This window comes from Malania oleifera, chromosome 4 (genome assembly GCF_029873635.1).
Source record: "Malania oleifera isolate guangnan ecotype guangnan chromosome 4, ASM2987363v1, whole genome shotgun sequence".
Taxonomy (NCBI): domain Eukaryota; kingdom Viridiplantae; phylum Streptophyta; class Magnoliopsida; order Santalales; family Ximeniaceae; genus Malania; species Malania oleifera.
In genome coordinates, this window is record NC_080420.1 from 4395118 (window position 1) to 4417235 (window position 22118).

General features: G+C 34.9%; 1 protein-coding gene across 3 annotated transcripts; it reads right to left on the reverse strand.

Annotated features, from left to right (window-relative positions):
* Window positions 1-1809: 1809 nt before the first annotated feature.
* On the reverse strand, window positions 1810-15079 carry LOC131153008 (uncharacterized). 3 transcript variants are annotated; one of them, XM_058105015.1, is made up of 8 exons: window positions 14816-15058; window positions 14530-14599; window positions 13889-14261; window positions 4808-4902; window positions 4514-4630; window positions 3564-4367; window positions 2807-3023; window positions 1810-2690 (listed from the first exon to the last, which is right to left on the reverse strand). In XM_058105015.1, the coding sequence occupies exons 3-8, from the start codon at window positions 14181-14183 to the stop codon at window positions 2293-2295; spliced, it is 1926 nt and encodes a 641-aa protein (XP_057960998.1). In that variant the 5' UTR covers window positions 14184-14261; window positions 14530-14599; window positions 14816-15058; the 3' UTR covers window positions 1810-2292. The 3 variants fall into 3 exon arrangements, with proteins under 3 accessions (XP_057960998.1, XP_057960997.1, XP_057960999.1); XM_058105014.1 differs by lacking the exon at window positions 14530-14599 and having other exon boundaries at window positions 14816-15079; XM_058105016.1 differs by lacking the exons at window positions 13889-14261; window positions 14530-14599; window positions 14816-15058 and adding an exon at window positions 6567-6757.
* Between the last annotated feature and the right edge of the window lie 7039 nt (window positions 15080-22118).

The window sequence follows — 22118 nt, forward strand, 5'->3', positions numbered from 1 at the left end:
AAAACCACATCGACTGCCGATCTCCCACTGCCTCTTATGACAAGTGGTAGTACTAACATATACATGACCATGATTATATAGCTACGGTACCGTGCTTCGTGAAAACCTAAACCAAACCATCTGGGTTCTGATAACATATAGTAAATCTCAATAATGATACATAACTGTTTCATAATAGTATTAGTCAAGATAATATTTTCATGAATTTTTGCATATCATAACATATAAACCATGGCCCTCACGCCAGCAATTTGTATCTTATAAATCACAGCCCTTATGCCAACATGTCATATAAAATCTCGGCCCTTACGTCGGGATATCATGTAAAACCCCGGCCCTTACGTCGGCATATCATATAAAACCTCATAGTTTGAAATCCTTGTACCATTTTTAATTTCTTCCTAAAAACAGTAATAACATGCTTATTCTGAAAATATAATATTTTGATATTACATAAAATCGTATAATTTCATACTCATGTCACACAAAATAAATATTGTTCATTTCATAAAATCTACACAAAATCTTATTCCTTGCTGAACTGTATTAAAATCATTTTCCTGTTAACAAAAGTATTTCCAAACTCAATTCTATAACATACATAATTTCCTTGAAAATAAAAGTTGTATATTAATATATAATTTCATGAAAATACTAACTTAGTTTATCATCTTACCTGACTTATGGAAAAGCCCACAAATTACTCCAAAATCACACTCGTGTGTTCTCCAACTTAATAACTTGAAATTTGCATTTCTCCCAACAAAACTTCAGTATAAACTCATCTAATACCTTCCTCAACCTAGAAATACCAAATACCTTAATAAATATTAAAATAATCAACTTACCCAAAATTTGGGACAGTTCCCAAGTTAGCCTGACCGACTAATCACTCCAGCAGATTTGTAGAAAATTTTCCCAAAAGTGACGTGGCAGCTTCTGATTGTTGAACCAGCAAAAAACGGGGCCGGATTTCTAGAGAGAAGGGGGAGCGAGTCGTAGGAGAGAGAGAGAGAGAGAGAGAGAGAGAGAGAGAGAGAGAGAGAGAGAGAGAGATTTTGTAAATTTCTCGCAGCAAAAAAGGATTTTTGAGCTTATATAGAAAACTTATCCACATGGCCTCGTCGACGAGTCAATGAAGGAACATCGTTAACGAATACCTTCCCCTCGCTGACGAGTTTCAGGGTCTAAAACAGTCCTCTCAGTAACTTCTCGTCGACGAGACGCAAGTCCACGTCGACGAGCCCAATAATCTTGCTCGTAGATGAGCACTTCTTCACTCGTCAATAATACCCTGCTGAATTTCTTTTAAAAAAATTCATTTTTCTCTCATTTTTTTATTATTTAATTACTATAATTCTTTGGGTCTTTAAAGTGACCTTGCTTCACCTTCACAACAGACGACTTGTTTAATTAAAATAAACAACTTTATTTTTTATTGTTTAATTGGGAGAAGAAAATTTTATACATTTTTTTTTTTTAATTTTTAACTATTCAAAGAATTACAAAATATTACCTCATTTTTTTATTTTTTAAAAATTTACAATAAAATTTCATAAACTTATGTACAAACCTTCATGTAACTGTTAAGAACTCAAAAAATAAATAAATAAAATCCTGTAGGTATTTAAAAAACTAATAAAAATATATAAATTATTTTGCTCAACTAAACAAGTCTTTAATTTTCCCATGGTTTAGGCACATCCAGATTCATCACCACCTTTCACAGTTAATGAATTTAACACATAATAGAAAATGGGCATAATGGATATATCTGCAAAAGCACAAAACAGAATCAACAGAACTGAGGGAGGAACAAATAATAGCAATTGCTTTTTATTCCCACATGCATTCAAAATACTAGTTTCTCTTCAACAGTTGAATCAACGACAAAACACTGCAGTTGCTGTACACCTGCATCCCTGCTGAAGTTAAGAGGATTAATCCTCCTCTCCAAGCTCCAATATAAGAGAGCCCCTATATATACTTATGCTAGGTAAGATGGGAAAGAGGAACAGGAAATGGGTTGGGGTAAATCAGGGAACTACACATTACATGTCTGAATAGAGGTGATGATGCAAGCTTGTAAGACTCAAGGTGAGTTGCTCTCCAAAACCCTAGTCGACATTGAGAGATGCAGAACCTTGCTTCAAAATTATTCCCCCCCACCCGGCCTATCCGATCCAGGGTAAGGCTCCAACCTCAACAAAACCTCCCTTATTTACAAAAACAATGGAATCCATTTTGGAGATTAACCATCATAGTGAAAACCTCCGCAAACACATTATCCTTCTAGTTGGACAACTTAGGTGACCCTTTTGCCTCAAAAATAGATGGGTAATCATTGCTTTTATCATCATCATCACCAGCACCAGCAGCAGCACCACTGCCATTCTTTACTTCGTCTTCTTCATCAGTACGGCATCGCTTCCTCAACTTACCTGTCGTCTCAATTTCTGGGACGTTTTCAGATGAGGTTGAACCAGGTTGTTCTTGTCCATCTTCTTCAACTACTTCAAGTTTGGATTTAGTGAGAAACTGGTCAAGCAATACAGTGTTGACAGAATTGGATGCCTTGGCAATGCTAGAGAGTACACTGGGCTTTGCTTTTATATCAACCCATCTGTGACCGATCCAATCACGAGAAATCCTCAGATTCTTTCTTGGGATCATCAGGAACATATCTTCACCTAAGATCATGAGAGAAAAATCACATAAATCACTAGTATTTTATGCAGAGATCGGCCACATAAAAAAAGACACAAACTAGAAAATAAATGCAGAAGATTGCCAAATTAGAGAATACCAGGGAAATATATTTGCAGGTTATCATCTACAGAGGGGTCCACTCCAATAACAAAACCCTCCCACCAGCCGTCACTCCACCATGCATCCACTGGTGCTCCAAGATCCAAATTACAGCCAACAGAATCATCAATTGGGCGTGGCCTGATTGTAAGACGGCCTAAGCATCTCATGCCCAGTTTATCAGGGGATGCCACTTTGGATGCAGGGACCCATTCCTGTAGAAACCAGAAAAACAAATGAAATAAAATAAAATAAAATGTGAACAATTATTTTTCTTCCTGGGTAGTGTTTTGGTCCACCGGAAACACTATTTTGATCAGGGAAGCAGACATTTCACAATTTACACCAAGTCACATATTAAGGCTGTTCGATTGACGTGATCATGAAGCAATACTAGATGTGGTTCACTACTTCACTCTAATCACACCAGCACCATTATTTCAACACACACTGATCACATTCTCAAAGACCAAAAAGTAACAGCTGCCTTGGAATCTTGAATGTTCAAGCTACTAAACCAAGGAGGGAGCAACAGATAGCATCAATCGCAAAGGCCTGCGGTAAACATTCCACAATAATTGAAAGAACATGGCTGTTTACAACATAGTTTCACAGCAGGATCCAGTAAAGGTGTGCCCTACCAACTGTGAGCAGTCAATGTTTGCTTCAACCACACCATCTATGTTTCATTCCTTTCTATTTTGTTTTTGCTGTATCACAGGTGGAAAATTTTAAAGTTACAAGTATTTGCATACCTCAAGATTGCCAGATCCTTCAACATCCTGTACGTCTTCATATTGAACTTTCACATTCTTTTGAGATGCCCGCAAGATCTTACACCTGAACCAGCAACCTCGGATGCCACTATCTTGACAAAGCAGCTCTATCTTATCATTGACCTTTAAGAATAGAGGATAATTGGGCTGAGGCTTAACAAACTGAATGCCCGTTGGTTTCCTTGATATCCTTAATTTCAAACTCTGGCATGCTGGTTCAGATTTTGTTATCTGCATTTCTGGGGCTGCACCAAGGCAAACAGTATCATTGCCCCCGCAACTGCTATTCCACGTAGCACCCTCCCTCATCAAATCCCCATGGGTAGTCTGGTCCTCTTCTTCCCCATGCACTTGATGGCACTTGAGTTCATGTTTGGAGACAACAGCATTATCTAAACAAGAGAGGATTTCTTGATTAGAGTACCCTCGTAATTTAGTCAATGTGAAGGGCTTGACTTTACAGTTTCTAAACTGCCTGAAGCACATATGAATTCCAGATGCCAAACTATGTGGGACAAGAGCCAAGCATTTCTCATAATGCTTAGGGGTTAAAACTGTTGCAAGACCATCAACACATTCTGCACTGATAACTTGAACATGAGGTGTGACAAAAACTTCTCGAGGGTGTGGATTCAGCTGAGAAACTATACTCTTGACTTCTTTATTGTGGTGAAACCACCGTACTTTCACCTTTTTTTGTCCCTTCTTGTCTTCATACATATCTTCCAAATAGCCAATATAGTGGCTTTCTTCTTCGGCCATGATGAATACAAAAGAATGAACCTGCACATTAGAGAAAACATATATATATATATATATATATATATATATATATAGAAATGATTTTTATCAAAAAAGAGAAAAAAACATGTAGAAATGATTACGAATGTCAATTAAAAGGGAAAGAGGAGCAATGTTTTGATGCCTACAGCTATGGTAGCTCCATTCCTGCAAAAGGCTGGGTAGTGTTTAAGCTGTTTACTACAGATCCAAGCAATGCCTGACCATACAATGTCTGAACTATGAACTTTCAACTTCCTTGAATTCTGTATCCAAGATGAGGAATTCAAATAATTTTTAAAAACATTAAATGAACAAATAGAAGCATATGCTGGGGGCGTTTGGGATGACTTGTGAAAATACTTAAGGTGACTTAATGGTAATGTCACACAATTTTAAGCCATCCCAAACACCTTCAGAATGAAATGACTGTAAATGGATACCATCTGATCTTGTATATGGGTCTCATGTGCACTCAATCCACTCATTGACAATTCGACAGATCCTGGAGCTTGTGCTGTGTCATTTGTCCGTGAATCTGTTATTGAATGTTAACATATCTCAGAGATTTCATTCTGCTTGCCAAAAATAAAGTGTTTTAAGAAAGACTCAAGACAAATTATGGAGCCATTAATCTTATGAGGTGGTGAATACAAATGTTAGAAATTGGTCAACAGACAATGTGGCTAGATGACCATCAACCTGTCCAAGTTTAATCTCATAATGAGGCTGTGGAAACTGGAAATTTGAACCTTGTAAAAACTGAATACATCACAAAATAAGGATCCATTAATAAGATGCATTTTTCTTATAGTTTACAGTCACATTGCACTCCATGTAATATGATAGGCCGCTGGTGTTCATGTATTTTCTAGAATAGAATGCTATACATGTTTATATATATTGAAAATTGAAATGTGTAGCAATGACTGCACTTGCATATGCATAAACAAAAATAGGCATCAAATTTTCATTAATTGAGCATCTAGCACTTCCTCAGTTGACAAACACCAAAAATAGGACCCATCAATAACAAGATTAAATATGCTAACACATCTAAGTTTTAATTAATATCAACAATTGCAAAATCAAATTGAGGAATTCAGAGCCATTAGCAAACAATAAAGCTTCCATTTTTAGCCTTTGTGATAATGGTTATAATCCAAAACCATGATGAATTGAACTAATCATAAGTTGCTTCACACCATCAAGCCATAAATTTGCCATAAACATGCACCAATAAATTTTCATCAAATGTATAAGGGCCTGTTGGAGGTAGAAAAAACATTTAAGAAGACATCATGATGCAGAAAAGGAAGCTGGATAATGAATACACCCACGTCGGAGGCTGATTCAGAAGAATTGGCTAAAGGAATGACTGGGCCCAAGCCCAATTTTTTAGGACTAATTAATTAGGATTATGTTTATGTTCGGATTTGCTTTTAAAAGTTCACTGGGTTTTTTTTCCTAATAAATCGATGAGGGGTTCATTTGTAATTTTATTTGTTTTAGTTTTTCTACATACATCAGTAGGTTTTGTACACAGATTTTAGTGAATTTGAAATCTCCGCATCTCTTCTCCCTCTTCTTCCTCCTTCACTTCTCTTCTTTCTGTTTCTCTTTCTTCGCTCTCCGATTCCAGAACAAAAGATGCATTTCAGTTTCTTTTAAATACATGTCACCTAAAGGAGTATAAAAAGATCCCTCCATATCTAAAATTAGCCTATACATAAGCAGTGGAAAATAAAAAACTTCCCTGATGCTTTGAGCAAACAGCATCTAATATAGTGTTAGTACGACTCTACAACCAATGCAATCTTTTGAACAGTGCAATCTTTTTACCATGCAGGATGCGCGAATAACAGCCTAGAGAAAATCTGGTGCAGCTTCCTTGCCATTAAGGAGATCATGTACCAAAATGTGTTAAAACAAACATGCAATTTATGCACTGAAAATTCATTATATTTCCAAAGAAGCAAGGACGAAGAAAAGATAAAAATAAATAAAATGTCAGATCAAAATTATACTAAATAAAAGGTGAGGTTAAATTAGATCAAACCCTCGAATTTGTAAAACAAGCCTCAAAATCATGGATTTGAGAATCAAAAAGTTTGAATTGCGATTAACATTAAGAAAGTATGCTGAAACAAGAAGAAAATTTAAAATCCAATAAATAAGAGATTCTTAGGTCTAAAACAGTACCAAATCTCTTGTAGACTGGATTAAACAAAGACCTTGCCGGAGATGTCATAGCATCCCCTTTCTCATGCAGCCGAGATGGAATCGAGAGTATCGAAGAAGAAGATATTTAACCTAGAGTGTGATACAAGCTCAAGATGAAAGGTTGGCTTCTATCTCATTGAAAAGTGGTGCAATCTAATTGGGTTTTGAACATTTACTCGAGGAGAGTTATGGCAGATTAATAATCTTTTCCTCCTAGTAAAAAAAGTATTAACTAGTTAAGAAACAACTTCTTTTTTCTATCAGACACAACTTTTACACTCCTTAACTTAGATAATAAATGCTACTTTACAGGAATGGTGCAAGGATGGAAAATTTTAAATTACAACATTTTGGCAGTATGCTGCAGCGAAGCTCATTTTCACATAATGGGGCTCCTAAATCTTGCCAATATAATAAAGCAGCCAGTCACAATAATGCCCTTGCTAGGAAATTAAATCATATTAATGGTTTTCCTCCTTAAGTAAATTTGCCTTTTTTTGGGGCTAAGAATTTACTTCATACATCTTAAACTAGTGAATTAAGTTTTAACGAAAGTTGCAAACAAGCAAAGTCATATCCCACCATTGTACCCTGTTCACTATAGCTTGAATGTGCCACAACCAATGTTACTTGGAACATGGAATGCTCCGGTTTGAAGAATGAGAATGAGAATGCTGTGGCACATGCTAAGTGTGATATGTTAGGAGTATATTTTTATAGATATATTGGTGAAAAATGTGTAATGACTCTTTTATGTTACATTGGTGAAAAATGAGTAATGACTCTTTTATGTTGAATAATGGATGTTGAGATGTTTCTAAACCTAAAAGAAATCTTCTTTAGTGAAGCAGATTAATAATGATCAAAAATAAAATTATAATGTGATAATGCTTCACTTTTTTTAATAAATATATGCCACATGAAAAATATTGAATTAAAACTTTAGATCATTCAAGTTTGTTTTTTGGAATGAAAGCACTCTTATGTTTTGGAATGTTCATACAAATGACAGTGTTCTAGGTGTTATTTTCTCATAATCAAGATGATAACAATGGCCCATTAAACCCACAGCCACACAGCTGATGGTAAGTGCAGGTGAGGAAAAACTAAGTGGAATATGATACCAAAATTCTCTAGAAGTGTCAACGAGATTGTGGATGGGGCTGCTTCAAAGGTAAGTTTGCTTTCCAATGCTCATCACTAAATGATGATGAAAACTACTTAATGAGTAGAGGAATTCAATAATACAGCACAGGAATGTAAATGATAACTTGCAATATTACTGTATCATGGTGCTGAGTTAAGAGCACACAGCGCATTCAATCCAAATATTCTGACTTTGAAGTGTGGGATTCAGTAATTCATGCACCTAGTTTGAGCTGAACTCAGATTTTCATTTTTTATAATATAAAAATGAGATGAACTATCCATGTCATTTCTATTCACTGAAATGTACATTCACTTGTAAAAATTATTCAATTATCATCCATACACTCCCCCTCCCCACGCACCATGAACAAAAAAGAAAAGAAATCCTTTCTTTGCCCCTATAGCAATCTGTTCCCAGCAGTTGTTCTATTTTATAATGTTTCAAACTATCCAATCAATTTGTCTTCCTTACACATTCATACTAGTATGAACTCATTTGCTCCAAAATAAATAAAAAGGAAGCTTGCAATGCAACCGAATCGAATGATACCTTCTAAGATTGGAAGAATAAATGATTCTAATAAACATTGTAGATTTTGACTTCAATAACACATTGTCAAAGGCTTGTTCTTTGCTTTAGAACACGATTACTGATGCAATTATGTGAACATCTAATCCATTATGGGGGAATGATTTCCAAGCTTCTTAATGCTTTTAACAGGGATAAATCTAATATCTTTCATGATAAACAATTTGACAAGGACAGAGGAAACTCACTACCATGGCCAATGCATGTAAACTCGTAATTGAAATCAGATAAACATGAAACATCATATAAACAAAAGGTGGGACTATTGTAATCATTTGAAAAAGAGACAATCACAACAAAAAACATAAAATTTTAGACCTAGCTTAGGAATTTTTTAGACTGGACAATAACAAGTAGAAAGTATGCTATGCATATAAATGAGCGAAAAAGATATGAAAAGTATTTTAAGAAGGGCAAAAACGATCCACCTTATAAGTTGAAAGTTAGGATTTTATGCGAACATCCCATCCGAAACAAGATTTTAAATTTCGGCTTTGAATAAAATGCAGAATTGGAATTTCAACATTGATTTTGATTTTTAAAAATTATGGAAATTCTTAATAAAACATATGATTTATGGAACTTTAGAAATTTTAGAAGTAAAATATTGTAAATAAAACACATCAATGACAAAACTGTGGTGCATTAGGTACAATAACTAGAATCCATGTTGTACACTTAAAAGAGGTTGACTTCCTTGCTTCTTTCCTAGTACAATCCTCTTCCCACTAAACCCCTTTTCCCCTCGCTCCCACAAAGACAAAATGTAGGACTGGTCTCAACAGTTCATTACAAAAGAAAGGATTCAATGAGCTGGGAGGGGTAAAATAAGAACCATATTAGACATTCTTCAATTGATATGAATGAAATTCCTTTTTTCTTTTGAAAAAAAAAAAAGAAAACCATATATAAAAAAGAACATACAAAAATACAACGAGAGGGGAGCAAGATGTACTCCAAAAACAAATAAAATAATTACAATAATGCTGCCATTTAATCCTTTCGAAGGTTGGACAGTGTCATTCCCCCAATATGAATTACTTAAATATTAATTCTTATGCAAGCATTACTAATTTAGACATAAAAGGTCAAATAAAATGTTTGAGTTAACATCTAAGTTCAATTTTGTATAAGATTTTAAGAAGTCTCAACATGATCATTCCCATAGTGGCATCATTCTTCTATCGTTATTAAAAAAAAAGACTATTAAGACAAATTTCAACTTTAAGGGTTCCAATCACAAATTTCACCAACGGAATTTTGTATCATAGTCAACTTTTCCACAAAATTTGTTGAAAATTTGAATTTTGATAAATTTTGGGCAATTTTGTGGAACTTTTGCAAGATGAAAATTGAGTACGTTACAATTTTGCGGTGCTGGAAAATGAAAACTTTCACAATAATTTTTGAAATTAAATGGGAATTTCACGACCATGCTTCCAAAGCGCAGCTTCACCTAACATATGACATTTCTATCCCTTGATGGATAGACAACTATGAGTGGATAGAAAAAATAAATTCAAAGATCAGCCAACTCATAAATAAAAACCCACTTGTTTTGCCTTCTTTGACAAGAAAGAAAAATGAACTTAGAGATCCATCAACTCATTGATAGAAATTCACTTTTTTGCCTTCATCCAACAATAGAAAAACATTTATATTTTTAAGGCTTGATATACATTGTTAGTGCAAAACTTAACAACTTAAGCTTTTAGGTAAAGTGATATTCTAACAAAGAATTAGAGACATGGTTGCGAGGAGGTCCTAGGTTCTAGTCTCGTTGCCCATGTTTAATGTTTGTTAAAAAAATTATCGAGTTCTCAATATGGGTGTTATTCATTATGTGTTTATCTCTTCAAGTGCAATTGGGCTGCACATGTAGTGGAGTGCTACTAAAGCTTGATATACATTGTTGGCCCACAGCCTAACAGCTAATGCTTTTAGGTAAAGTGGTATTCTAACATATATCAATAGAAATAGCAAAAGTAAATTATAACTTTCAATATGGAAACTTAGCGTTGATTTTTCAGCCAATTCACTGATTAAGATCAAGACACATCCAACTTTTGTCGATAATTCTTTTCTATCAAATGTATTATCTATTTTTGTTTCAATTCTCAGTAATTAGTATGAAGAATGTCATGAATATCATTTATCCAAACTGTCTCTAGGGAATTTTCTACAAGTTCCATTTCTATTTATGTTTGGAGGTGAAGATAACTTTTTGATAGTTCCATGATGCGGCCTGAAGAAAATATTATATATCTTAGGCCATATTCTAACTTAGTTCTACTCTCGTCAATTGAGTCCTTCAGAGTTTTAGCTAACAAAAATCACCTAAAACATGAGGTGTTGTAGTTGTAAAAGTGGAATTGGATTTTGGTATAGCTCATGCTAAAAAATGTGATATGTTAGCAGTTCAGAAATATACAGGTGAAAATGAGAATGGAACTTATAAATTAAGAGAGGATGTAGAAATGTTTCTAAATTTAAAACAGATTTTTTTCGTGAAGCAGAGTAATAATGACTCAAAAAAATAATTACCTTGCAATAGAGTTCCATTCTACTTCTAAAAAAATATAGATATATATCTTATATGGAAAATATTGAATTAACTTTGGATTTCTAGATTTGGCATTTCAAAAAAAAAATGTAACATTTTTTAGACTATTCATACCAATTCACGGTCTGCCAAGGTGCCAGTGTCATGGTCCTAACTTTCAATATATTTCATTTGCATAAAAAAATTCACCATTTTCAAGACTCAAATCCATACACTCATGCTTGGTAACCAATACCATTAGTATTACACTCAAGTCCTTGCACTTACAATTATGCTTGGCAAACCTTCTTCGGGGTGCTCTCTTCTCTTGTTTTGGTGAAGCTTGGGTGTCACCTTGGGTCATGAGGGATTTCTTGAAAGTGAGATATTTGGGTTTTAGCGAAACCGAAACACAAAAGGCCTTCAAAGAAATGCATCGCTTTTGCTATCTAGTGTACCATTTGGATTAAGAGGAATTCAAGCATTTTCAAGGATTGTACGTTTTCCCTTGATTGTTATGGGACAGATTTTTGTTTTTTGCCTCCTTCTAGGGATCATTAATTTGGGCTTTTTGGGGGTTGTCACTGCCCAACCTTCAAACTAGATTAGGGGGCAGCTCCTTGGTAATTGATTTAACTTTTCTTTTGTTGTTTTTCCCCCCCAAAGATTAAGGTTAGAAACGAAGATCTCAAAAAATCAATTTGATTTTATGCCTGGGAGATCTACCACAGAAGCTATTTATCTTTTAAGAAGATTAATGAAAAAATTTAGGAAAAAGAAGAGGGACTTGCATATGATATTTATTGACCTTGAGAAAGCATATGATAGGATACCTAGGGAAGTTCTATGGTGGGTTTTAGAAGAAAAGGGTGTATGTTGTAGGTATACCGATGTCATTAAGGATATGTACGATGGAGTAATGACTAGTGTAAGGACTATAGATGGAGAAACTAGAGAATTTCCAATTACCATAGGTGTACATCAAGGATCTATTTTGAGTCCTTTTCTTTTTACTTAGTGATGGACCAATTGACTAAGAGTATCCAAAAGGAGGTTCCATAGTATATGTTGTTTGCAGATGATATTATATTAATTGATGAAACTAGGGACGGAGTAGAGGCTGAGTTAGAATTATGGAGAGAAGCTTTAGAATCTAGAGGCTTTAGGATAAGTAGAAATAAAACAAAATATATGAAATGTAATTTTAGTAATGATAGGAGGAATATTGGAGACAAAATTAAACTTGATAATAAAGAAATAAATACAACTTGTAGATTTCGATACCTTGGATCTATTATGCAAGCTGAAGGAGAAATTGAAGATGATGTAATGCATAAAGTTAAAGCAGGTTGGTTAAAATGGAGAAGTGTTTCAAGTGTGCTATGTGATCGTAAAATACCCTTAAAATTGAAAGGAAAATTTTATAGAACAGCTATAAGACCAGCTATGTTATATGGATTGGAATGTTGGCGATGAAGAAACATAATATCCAAAAAGTAAAAGCTGCCGAGATGAGAATGCTTAGATGGATGAGTGGTATAACATTGAAAGATAAATTAAGGAATGAACATATTCATGGTAAGTTAGGTGTAACTCTTATAGAAGATAAGATAAGATAAGGGATGGACGACTCAGATGGTATGGACACTTGCAACGTAAGTCTTATAGTGCACCTGTGAGGAAGAGTGACTTAGTTACTGTGGAGGGCAATAGAAGGTGTAGGAGTAGACCTAAAATAACTTGGGAGGAGATAGTGAGTAAGGATTTAGTATCCTTGAATATATCAAAAGAAATGGTCCATGATCGCATAAATTGGCGAAAAAGGATTCATATAGCTGACCTACTTAGTGGAACTAAGGCTTGGTTTTGTTGTTGTTGTGTGTTTTTCCCCCCCAAAGGCATCTTGTTCTCCTTGTATTGTATTTCATTTTTCCTGTTAATATATATATATATATATATATATATATATATATATATATTGTATCCAAATAAAACACAAATTGAAAAATTCTACAATGAAACACTATAATGTAATTAAATTCACTTTAATTCACATTTTGGTTCTTCCGTGGCCTTAACACGTGTTTTCCTTCCTGTTTCTCTAATCTTATAAATACCTCCCTTGTACTCACTCTTCTAGCAATGCATCTATTTCTCTTTGTTATGTATTTGGAAAGCATCTTAATATATTTTTCTTTCTCATTCCATCTTCAATTAATGCTTATTCTATGCATCCACATATGCAGTTATTTCCTATAATATCATTTCTTGTATTATCATTATCTCAACATCCCTAGTTACACATGCTCATTCTTTGTGTATTTTTTTTTTTTCTTTACCATCATTGCCACGTTTTTATCTGTATGACATGACTTCTCCCACATCAAATGAAGGCTTTTTTTTTTTTCAAAACTAAATAGGCATTACTACAAACTGAACCATCAATGTGCAATATCCTCTGCAATATCTTAAGAAGATAGTTGATCCAGATTCCCAAATAACAAAATCAATCATTTCAAGGTACGACGTTACCATTAACGTCAACTATTCCATCATTTCCTTATTTACTGAATTTTCAGTTCATACATTTTGTCCTACTGTTTCCTAGCAAACAATTTTTAGTTACTAAACTTTCCCTACAAAGTTCTACAAAACTGACCTCTACAAACATGCAAACATATAAGTGCACACTCCTACACACACACAAAAATAAATAAATAGAACTTGAACAACACAAAAGAAGCACAAGGATAAAGCTACGATTCCATTGGGTAACAAAAAAATATGAACAAACCTAAACATTCATAGCATAATAAAAAAGTAGGGGGAAAGTGGGGGCCAGAGTTGTAAAAGGATAAATTTCCATGCAATTCATGCACACAAACGCGGCAGCTTAATTGCTAGCCTTCATCCGATAGGCAATAGGCCTGCAAGGGACTGTAAGTTACATTCCATAAGGAGCTAAATATCTTGAATTTCTGCAAATTAAATTCTAAACATTGCAGTTTGAGCAGTACATACTTGAAATGTACAACATGCGCTGATGCTTTGAGACCAACGATGTGAGCCACTCTACCACCTCCCTCCGTGCTCTCCATTTGGTGCACGCATTGATTGATCTTTCAAACCTGTAAGCTTGCATGAACTCATCTGAAACAACATAGATCATATGCCTTATGCTCCTCTCAGTTCCTACAACAGCACGGATATAATTCCCTGAACTATCCTTCAAGTAAAAGTGGACTATGCGGTTGCCCCGCTCCTGTGATATGATTCGCTCTTCCCATGCCACAAAAACAGCATTATCTGCAGACATCCTGATTATCTATGGAGCCCCAAAAGGAGCATCAGCTCAACATAGGCCAAATTCAAAAGAACCGCTTTTTCACACCAGCTGAAAAAAGAAAAATTCAAAACTAAGATGTTGAATCTGACAATAACAATTGTGTCAAATATTTTTTTTCATTTTTTTTAAAAAAAAAAAAAAAACCCTAAATGACAGTTCTGGGTTCTGGGAATGCTTAAACCAGGTAGGGAACAACCACCCAAATCAGAGAAAATCAGAAAACCAACTAACAGAAAACTTAACCAACTCGAAAAGCATGCAAAAACACAAACCGTAAACAACAATTATCGCCTCGAATTCAAATAGGAACACCTACCAAGAATTGAGTGGGAGCAGAACTGGCCCAAAATAAAAGATTGAGAGAGAGAGGAACTAGGGTTTAAGACCTGGAATCCAGATTAAAAGGGAAATTGGTTTTACATAGCTTGAAGGATCAGGGCATGCATAGGCACAAACACGTGATTCAGACAGCATTAACCGTAAAAGACCAGTAAACAAAAAAAGGAAATAGGGTTCTCAGTTTGTAAACACGAAGCGCTGGAAACAAAAACAATGAAAGCTAAAGAACACATTTTGCCAATGGGCACGAAACACACTTCTACCTGAGAGGACTAGAGAGGGAGGGTGTGCTCACAAAGAGAACAAACAGAGCAACCTCTTCTGTTTGTCACCTAACTGTGACGCTAGAGGAAGAGACTGCATGAAAGAAAAAGTCCAATGATCAGTCATGTATGCAGAGAGAGAGAGAGAGAGAGAGAGGGAGAGGTAGAGGGAGAGAGAGAGAGGCGCAGTGCCCTGGCAGAGGAGAACGGTGGAGGTGAACAGAACTCAGCAGCTCATGACGTTTAGTGATGGAGGTCAAAATTGAACTTTGAACAGTATGAAAATGAAGGGTTTTATTCCAAAAATAAATAAAATTAAGGACTGGTTAAAATTATAATTTATGTTTAAATCCTTTTTTTAAAATTTGTATTTAAAATTTTTAAAAAGTTGTATGGTTTTTAAATAACTGCTATTTTTTATTCCTAGATTCTGAAATAATTTCAAAGGAAAGAAATTGCTTTTTAATTTCTCAAAAAGTTATATGTTAGAATGTTTCTGATTTTTTTAAGGCTGAGATTTGGATTGTATGAATTTAAAAGTAATTCAATATAACTTTGTATTATTTTTCTTCTAAATCCATATAAATTGAATCCAAATTTCATCAAAAATCTAGAAAATAAAAAAAAATTATATTTTTTTATATAAATTTAGAAAATTAAAAAAATGAGGTGGCATTTTTTAAATTATTTTAAGCACTGAAATAAAAGATAAAAATTATTTTCATAGCAAAATATTGTCAACATTTTTTTATTTTTTATTTTTATATAGATATTGTAAGATTGAAAATATAGTCAACTTTTTTTTTATATTTCTTTTACAAAATGAATAAAAGCAAAAAATAAAAAATATTTTCTACAGTCGAAGGAGTCTTAAATTTCTCTAATACTAACAAAATTATTAAATAAATTTCATATTTCTTTTCAAAATTGGTGCAAGCATATATATATTTCACGAGTCTACCCCATGATATGTCCCAAAAGAGACATAAGAGTGGGCACCACAAGTGGGACCCACTAGTGTGGGGTTCGCTTGTTATTTGCTCTAAACAAATCTTGGGATTCGCATCTTGAGATACATAATATTTTTTCCTTTTAAATTTCAATGACGATAAGGTTGTATTAGGTGGCAAAACGAATGCAAGTTTAAGAGAATATTTATTATAAATAAAAATATATAAACAATTATGTATACTATAATTTGTAACTAATAAATTTGATGAACAATAACATACGTTTATTCAAATTGCAGCATTAATGCAGCAATCAATATTTGGTCTACTATACATATTGTTAGAGTTTTGTTACTAAGAAAAAAATAATCACAAGGAAATCTTTTTATTTAATAAATTTTAACAAATCATGTGAGGTCAAATTACTTGTCATTTTTACTTGTGATGAATAAAGCTTGTTAGTTCGAAGGTTTTATCAACTTGATTTTGATAACAAATTATTTTGATCAAATGACTTCGCTTTTCAGTAATGTTTCAATAGGTTTTAAGCCATTAGAATTGAACGATTGAGAGAACATAAAAACTTACCTTTTATTATTTATTTGTATTTGTTACTCTCAATTTGTAGTGTTGTATGTACTAAAATCCCACGAGATAATCATATTGAGGCACAACAAATGAAACCAAACGAAAATGAGATAGATTTGAGCTACTTTGCATGGACCAGTTGAATGCCCTGGATGATCAACTAGTCAACCAACCATGACAGGATAGTTGCCCAATTGATCAGATTTTAGGATAGGTTGAGTAGACGTTGAGCTTAATGTGTTCAACAAATAGTTATTAATGGGTAGTTCGACCTAGAAGAGTGGCCAACCAAACAAGCTAATACGTCCCATAGGCAGAAAAACAACTAGTTTGACTCCAAACTTTGTATACATGTTCTCTAGACCTAACGAATCGTAAGAGAGTCATTTGCTGTCTTATCTGTATATTCATATACTTTTATTCTTTCATTAATCTCTTAATTTGATAATCCTCTTTCAAAGAGACCTGACAACTTTTATATCTTAATTTGATAATCTTGTTAGAGAGTTTTTGTAACCACAATGGTCTTCCATTTGTAAATATGCCTTTATAAGGAAAATTCTCCTATATTTAAATTTATTTGATATTCTTGGTCTTGTCAAAGCAAAGGGTGTAATTAGTGACCTTATTTCCATTTAAGTAAGAAAATGTCTTAGTGAAATCTTAAACCATGGAACCTTGAAAGAGTAGATGTGGGCTTGGTATGGTTGGACCGCCATAAAAGAGTTTGTATCTCTCTGTCCATAGTCTCTTTAATTGTTTTAATATTTGTGTAGAGTTGCTTAATTTGTTTGATTAGTTTAAGTTTTAGCATTCAAGTATTTACATTTAATTAAAATTTAATTAAACCTAATTCATCGCTTCTTGTGTTGCTATTTGAGCCTATAGTTTTTGTTGACTTTTTGGTTGGCTCCCTGTTTTGATTATGACAAATCACATTATCTCATTTGTGTGTTTTGAGTGTATAAACAAGATTACTTGTCTAAGCACAGATGACAGATGAGAGATGGAAGCTAAGATGCACTTAAACACGCACATTTTTTGACGTATTTCATGGATTTGCAAAGAAGCATCGCATGAAAACCAATGTCTATTTCTAGTTGTATCTTTATATTTTATTTTATATTTGGGTTTGTAATAATTTATATCGATCTTTAATAATCTCTACAAGTCATGCATGTAGGTTTTGTAAGCTCAAAATGACCGTAGATTGACCATAGGGACCGAATGACCTTAGGGCACTCTTCAGTCGACCGACGCTAGATTTTTGAGACTATCTCAAAACGGCTTCAGTAAGACCCTAGTATGACTCTAGGTCCCCAACACTTATGCACATATACCATACAAAATTAAGGAGTGTTAAAAATGCATTAAATTGAATATTATGGGGGAGTTTGAAAGAGCTCGGACACTCCTCGGGCACCCAAACTGTTGAGAAGTCAACAATTGACCTAGCTCTCGAGCGATCGAACCATTTTTGTACACATCTTCCACGGGCGCCCGAATCCTTTGATAGGGACCCCTCGCCAACTCAGGCTACCGAGGAAACTAGTTCAAAAACGGCCCAAGCGACCGAATATCTGAGTTCGGGCTACTAACCCTATGATCGGGCACCCCAACCTACGAACAAAATGCTACTAACTTTTGTTCGGGCTACCATACCAAAACTCGGGCAACCGAACCATTTTTAAGGCTTTTTAAAAATTTGTATGTTCGGGCGACTGAACCTCGGTTCAGCCACCCGAACCTTGCCAAATTAAAATTATTTTAACTGAGGTAAACACAAGTTAATGAGGGTTAATACTTCCCAAACATTTTATACTTTTCTAAGAATACCCAATAGGTCCCAAACGATTATATTTTTGACCTTGTCTATAAATATGAGTTCATTTGTGAAGAATAAGGAGAGATTAACCAAAATAATTAGTAAAAATCCTCTCTATCTCAAAATCTTATTTTGCCCAAAATACTCTCAAATATTTATTCTCTTAATATATCTTGATATTGTGAGAGTTTATTGATTGTTCTTGTGTTTATTAGATAGTGCTAATACTCCCATTTGTTTGGTTGATTGTTTGATTCATTTTTGGGAGTTTAGTTAAGTTTATCCCACAAATTTCAATATTATAAATCTTATGTTGGGATAAACTAGTAAGCTTAGGATATTTGCATTGTTGTTGCAAGTGTCTCATATCTTTGATTTTGTTGTGCAAAATATTTTCTACAAGTTAAAATATTTTTCAAACTACTCGCGTGCTTATTTCATTGAAGAAAATCTTTTGAGTTAATTTGAATATTTGACTAGTATCTTTGAAACTTTGATTGAACATTGAGATTTGATATAAACCTGTTTTACAGATACAGCTTGATTAGAACACTCTTAAACATATTAGTGATAATACCTTGTTGAGTGTTGCTTGCACAAAATCACATCACTGAGCTTACATTACCTATATTGTTGATGTGCATGTGATAGATTATATTGGGTACATATCTACTTTACTTGAGAAGCATAATCATTGTACCAGTTGTGTTGTGAACATATTGTTGCATTCCAGGCGTGGCCTGAGGAGGCGGTAATCCAGCCCGGGTGTGACCTATAAGGTCAACACATACTTCATCAAGTTCTTCTAGTTTTAAGTACAAGCTTTCAATAAACTTTTCAAGCACTTGACCTTGGTCTTTTATCAATACTCTTGAGTCCTGAAACTTCACTTAACCAAATCCAAGACCGCTACCAGTTACCTGCACTCCACTGCCACCGACGCCGTGCATCCTTGGCCCTTGGCCGTCTTCGTCTGGTCATTTGCCCAGCACACCATGGTCGTCCGCAGTTCGTCTTCTTCTTCCTCAACCAAGAGACATATTGTTCTGTTCTTAATTTGGCTTTAAAATTTTAAAATAATTAAATTATTTTTTAAAACGGGTAACTCGTGACCTGCTCATTTATTAAACGGGCGGGTTAGAGTTTACATGGTTGTGACCCATTTAACCCTGCCCCGTATACGACAGGCCCAGACCTGGCCCGTGAACCCGTTTTGCCACCCCTATCTGTGATGCATAAAGTTAAGGGAGGCAAAATGGGTTAAAACCCAATAGGTGACTCGTAACCTGCTCGTTTAAATCGAGTTTGGGTTTAATACAAGTCAACCCATTGATAAATTGGTCAACCCAGACTTGACCCATTTAATAAACGTGTTAGTTGGGTTCAAGTTGGGTCACCTGTTTATTTGCCTATATATACACATTCAAAAAGGTAACCCTAATTTCTACCCACACCCATTGCCCAGCACGCCGCCCGCACCCCATGCCAATATGCCATCATTAATCTTCCTCTTCCAGGTAGCCTAGCACCGTAGCATGCCGCACTTGCATGTCGTCGCCGCATGCCATCTTTCTCTTCTAGTCTTGTCGTCTCTCAAGAGTCAAGCCTTGCAGATCCTCTCACCTCTCGCCACTGTTCTCTCCTCATACCTCTGCAGATTCTTTCGCCTCAGTCCGTCTCACTCTCAGTATCAGCCTCCCTCTCACGATCTCACCCTCAATCTCCCCCTCCCTCTCACTCTCCGTCTCGCTCTCGACTTTCACTCTCAGTCTCCCTCTTGGCTCTCTCTGTCTCACTCAAAGTCTCAGTTTCTCTCCTATCCCAAACCCTAACCCGTTTACGATTCGCCCAAACTTGGTCTGTGAACCTATTTTGCCACCCCTATGTAAAGTGAAATGATAGATTATGGAGATCTTATTCACTCCAATGTTTATGCACTCTTTTTAAAAACACACTTGTGCCAAATAAATAAGGCTATGATTGATCGGAACAAGAACAACAGTAGGCAGTAGCAAGTTGGGGTTGCGGCAAGCGAAAACCGAGTAGTGGCGACAGTAAGTGGCAAACTGTTGGTCGGAAGCGGTGGCAGGTGGCTCTTTGGCGAATCGCATGCACTAGAAGGATGGGATGTGGGATAAAAGGGCAAGAAAGAGAAGACGGATTTGGGATGCTTGGGATTTTGTGGGAGGGGAAGAAAGGGAATTTTTGGGAAAGTTTTTAGTGATGACTTTAAAAACCGTCACTAAAAGATAATTTTAGTGATAGTCTGAAACCGTTTACTATTAGTGACGAAACATTCATCACTAATAGCTGAAAAATCGTTGCTAATATATTCGAATCATCATTAGAGTGGGAAAACCTACATTTAGTGACGAATGTAGTAGTGACATATCGATAACCGTCACTAATAATGCATTATTAGTGACAGATGCTATTTTCGTCCCTAATAACTTTAATTTTAGTGACGAATTTTGTTTTTGTGACTAACTGCGCATTATTAAGGGACTTTTTTTTTATAGTGGTAACAGAAGTTGACCCGCAAAATTCGATCGAGTGAGGCGACGACCCTGCAACTAATACATGGAATTTGGTTGGGAGATGGAGAGGGTGGACTTCCTGGGGGACAGCAGCTCGCCGGAGAAGTGGGCGCATAAGCAGTGGCGCCGTGAAACAGCCGGCGTCGCAGGAGGGGCAGCAGCAGCTCGTCGGAGAAGTGTCATGAAACCATCAAAATCGCAGCAACAAAACGATTTCTCCTGCAATTAAAAAAACAAAATGATTAAATTTCAAATTCAACTTATTGGCTGTAGGTTTGAAATTAAAAATTAGTATAGCAAATCTGCTGCTGCTCTTAGTTTCCTTAATTTTGGCTTATTTTGACATGGAATCCACCTCATTCAAATGGAGTAATTTTATTGGTCCGCTCCTGAAGAGAGAGGAGGAGGACCAGCTTGATCCTCCCCAAAGACCTATTTTTTTTTCTCTTGAAAGAGTCTTAGTAAGTGGATCATTTTCATGTTTAATTTTTTATATTTGCGTTCTTCATTTACATTTGTTACAAAACTCCCTACACGTAAAAAAAATAAAAAATTAATTAAGGATCTCAAAAAATAATGGGCCTCAATTCATAACATAAAGCCCTTAGTGGGCCTTCATAACAAATCAAGCCCACTTGGGCTTCCAATTGTGCCTCGGGCCTTGAGTGGTCATTAAATTGCAGCATAAGCCCAGGTCGGGCTTTAATCAAAATCATAGGCCCACGATGGGCCCAAAGTTAAGGCACAAGCCCAACTCCAACCGCCCACTTACTACCGGAAGACATGCATGGTCATGTTATCCGTTGGGACTTGGAAGAAGTATAAATTTATTTTCAAACAGTATTTCCCATTATGACAAGTTAGTTATGTTGTTTTGAATCCAAATATTATAAATTAAATTAATAAAATAGTTTTAACCTTGAATTTAGACAAGTTAAATTCTACTCAAATAAAAATACTCAGGTTGAAGTTGAATTTATTATTTTTTAAATAAGACTCAAATTTTGCTCTTTAACAATGAATAATATTAGTTAGACTAATGGCTTACCATTTGACTGAAGTACTTTTGTAATACTTTCGCAAAAAAATGGTATAGCGAGCAGAAATATCATGATATTAAAAAAATATGAAATAACAATGTTTGTCAAAATTATTAGTTATCAAATAGAATTTATTTGAAAATATATATAGTTATGAAGTCAAACCAACCCGTAGTATGGATCTTATTACTTAAGGAAATGACACTGATGGAATATTTTCATTCTCGCTGCTTTTGATAAGTTAATAATTATTTTTCATCTACCTCGCTACAAATTCAAAGAGAGTAGTATAGTTATTTTCTTTGAATTTGATTGCTTTCTGCTATATTTTACTAGTGGAAGCAAGTGTGATGTACGTGGAAG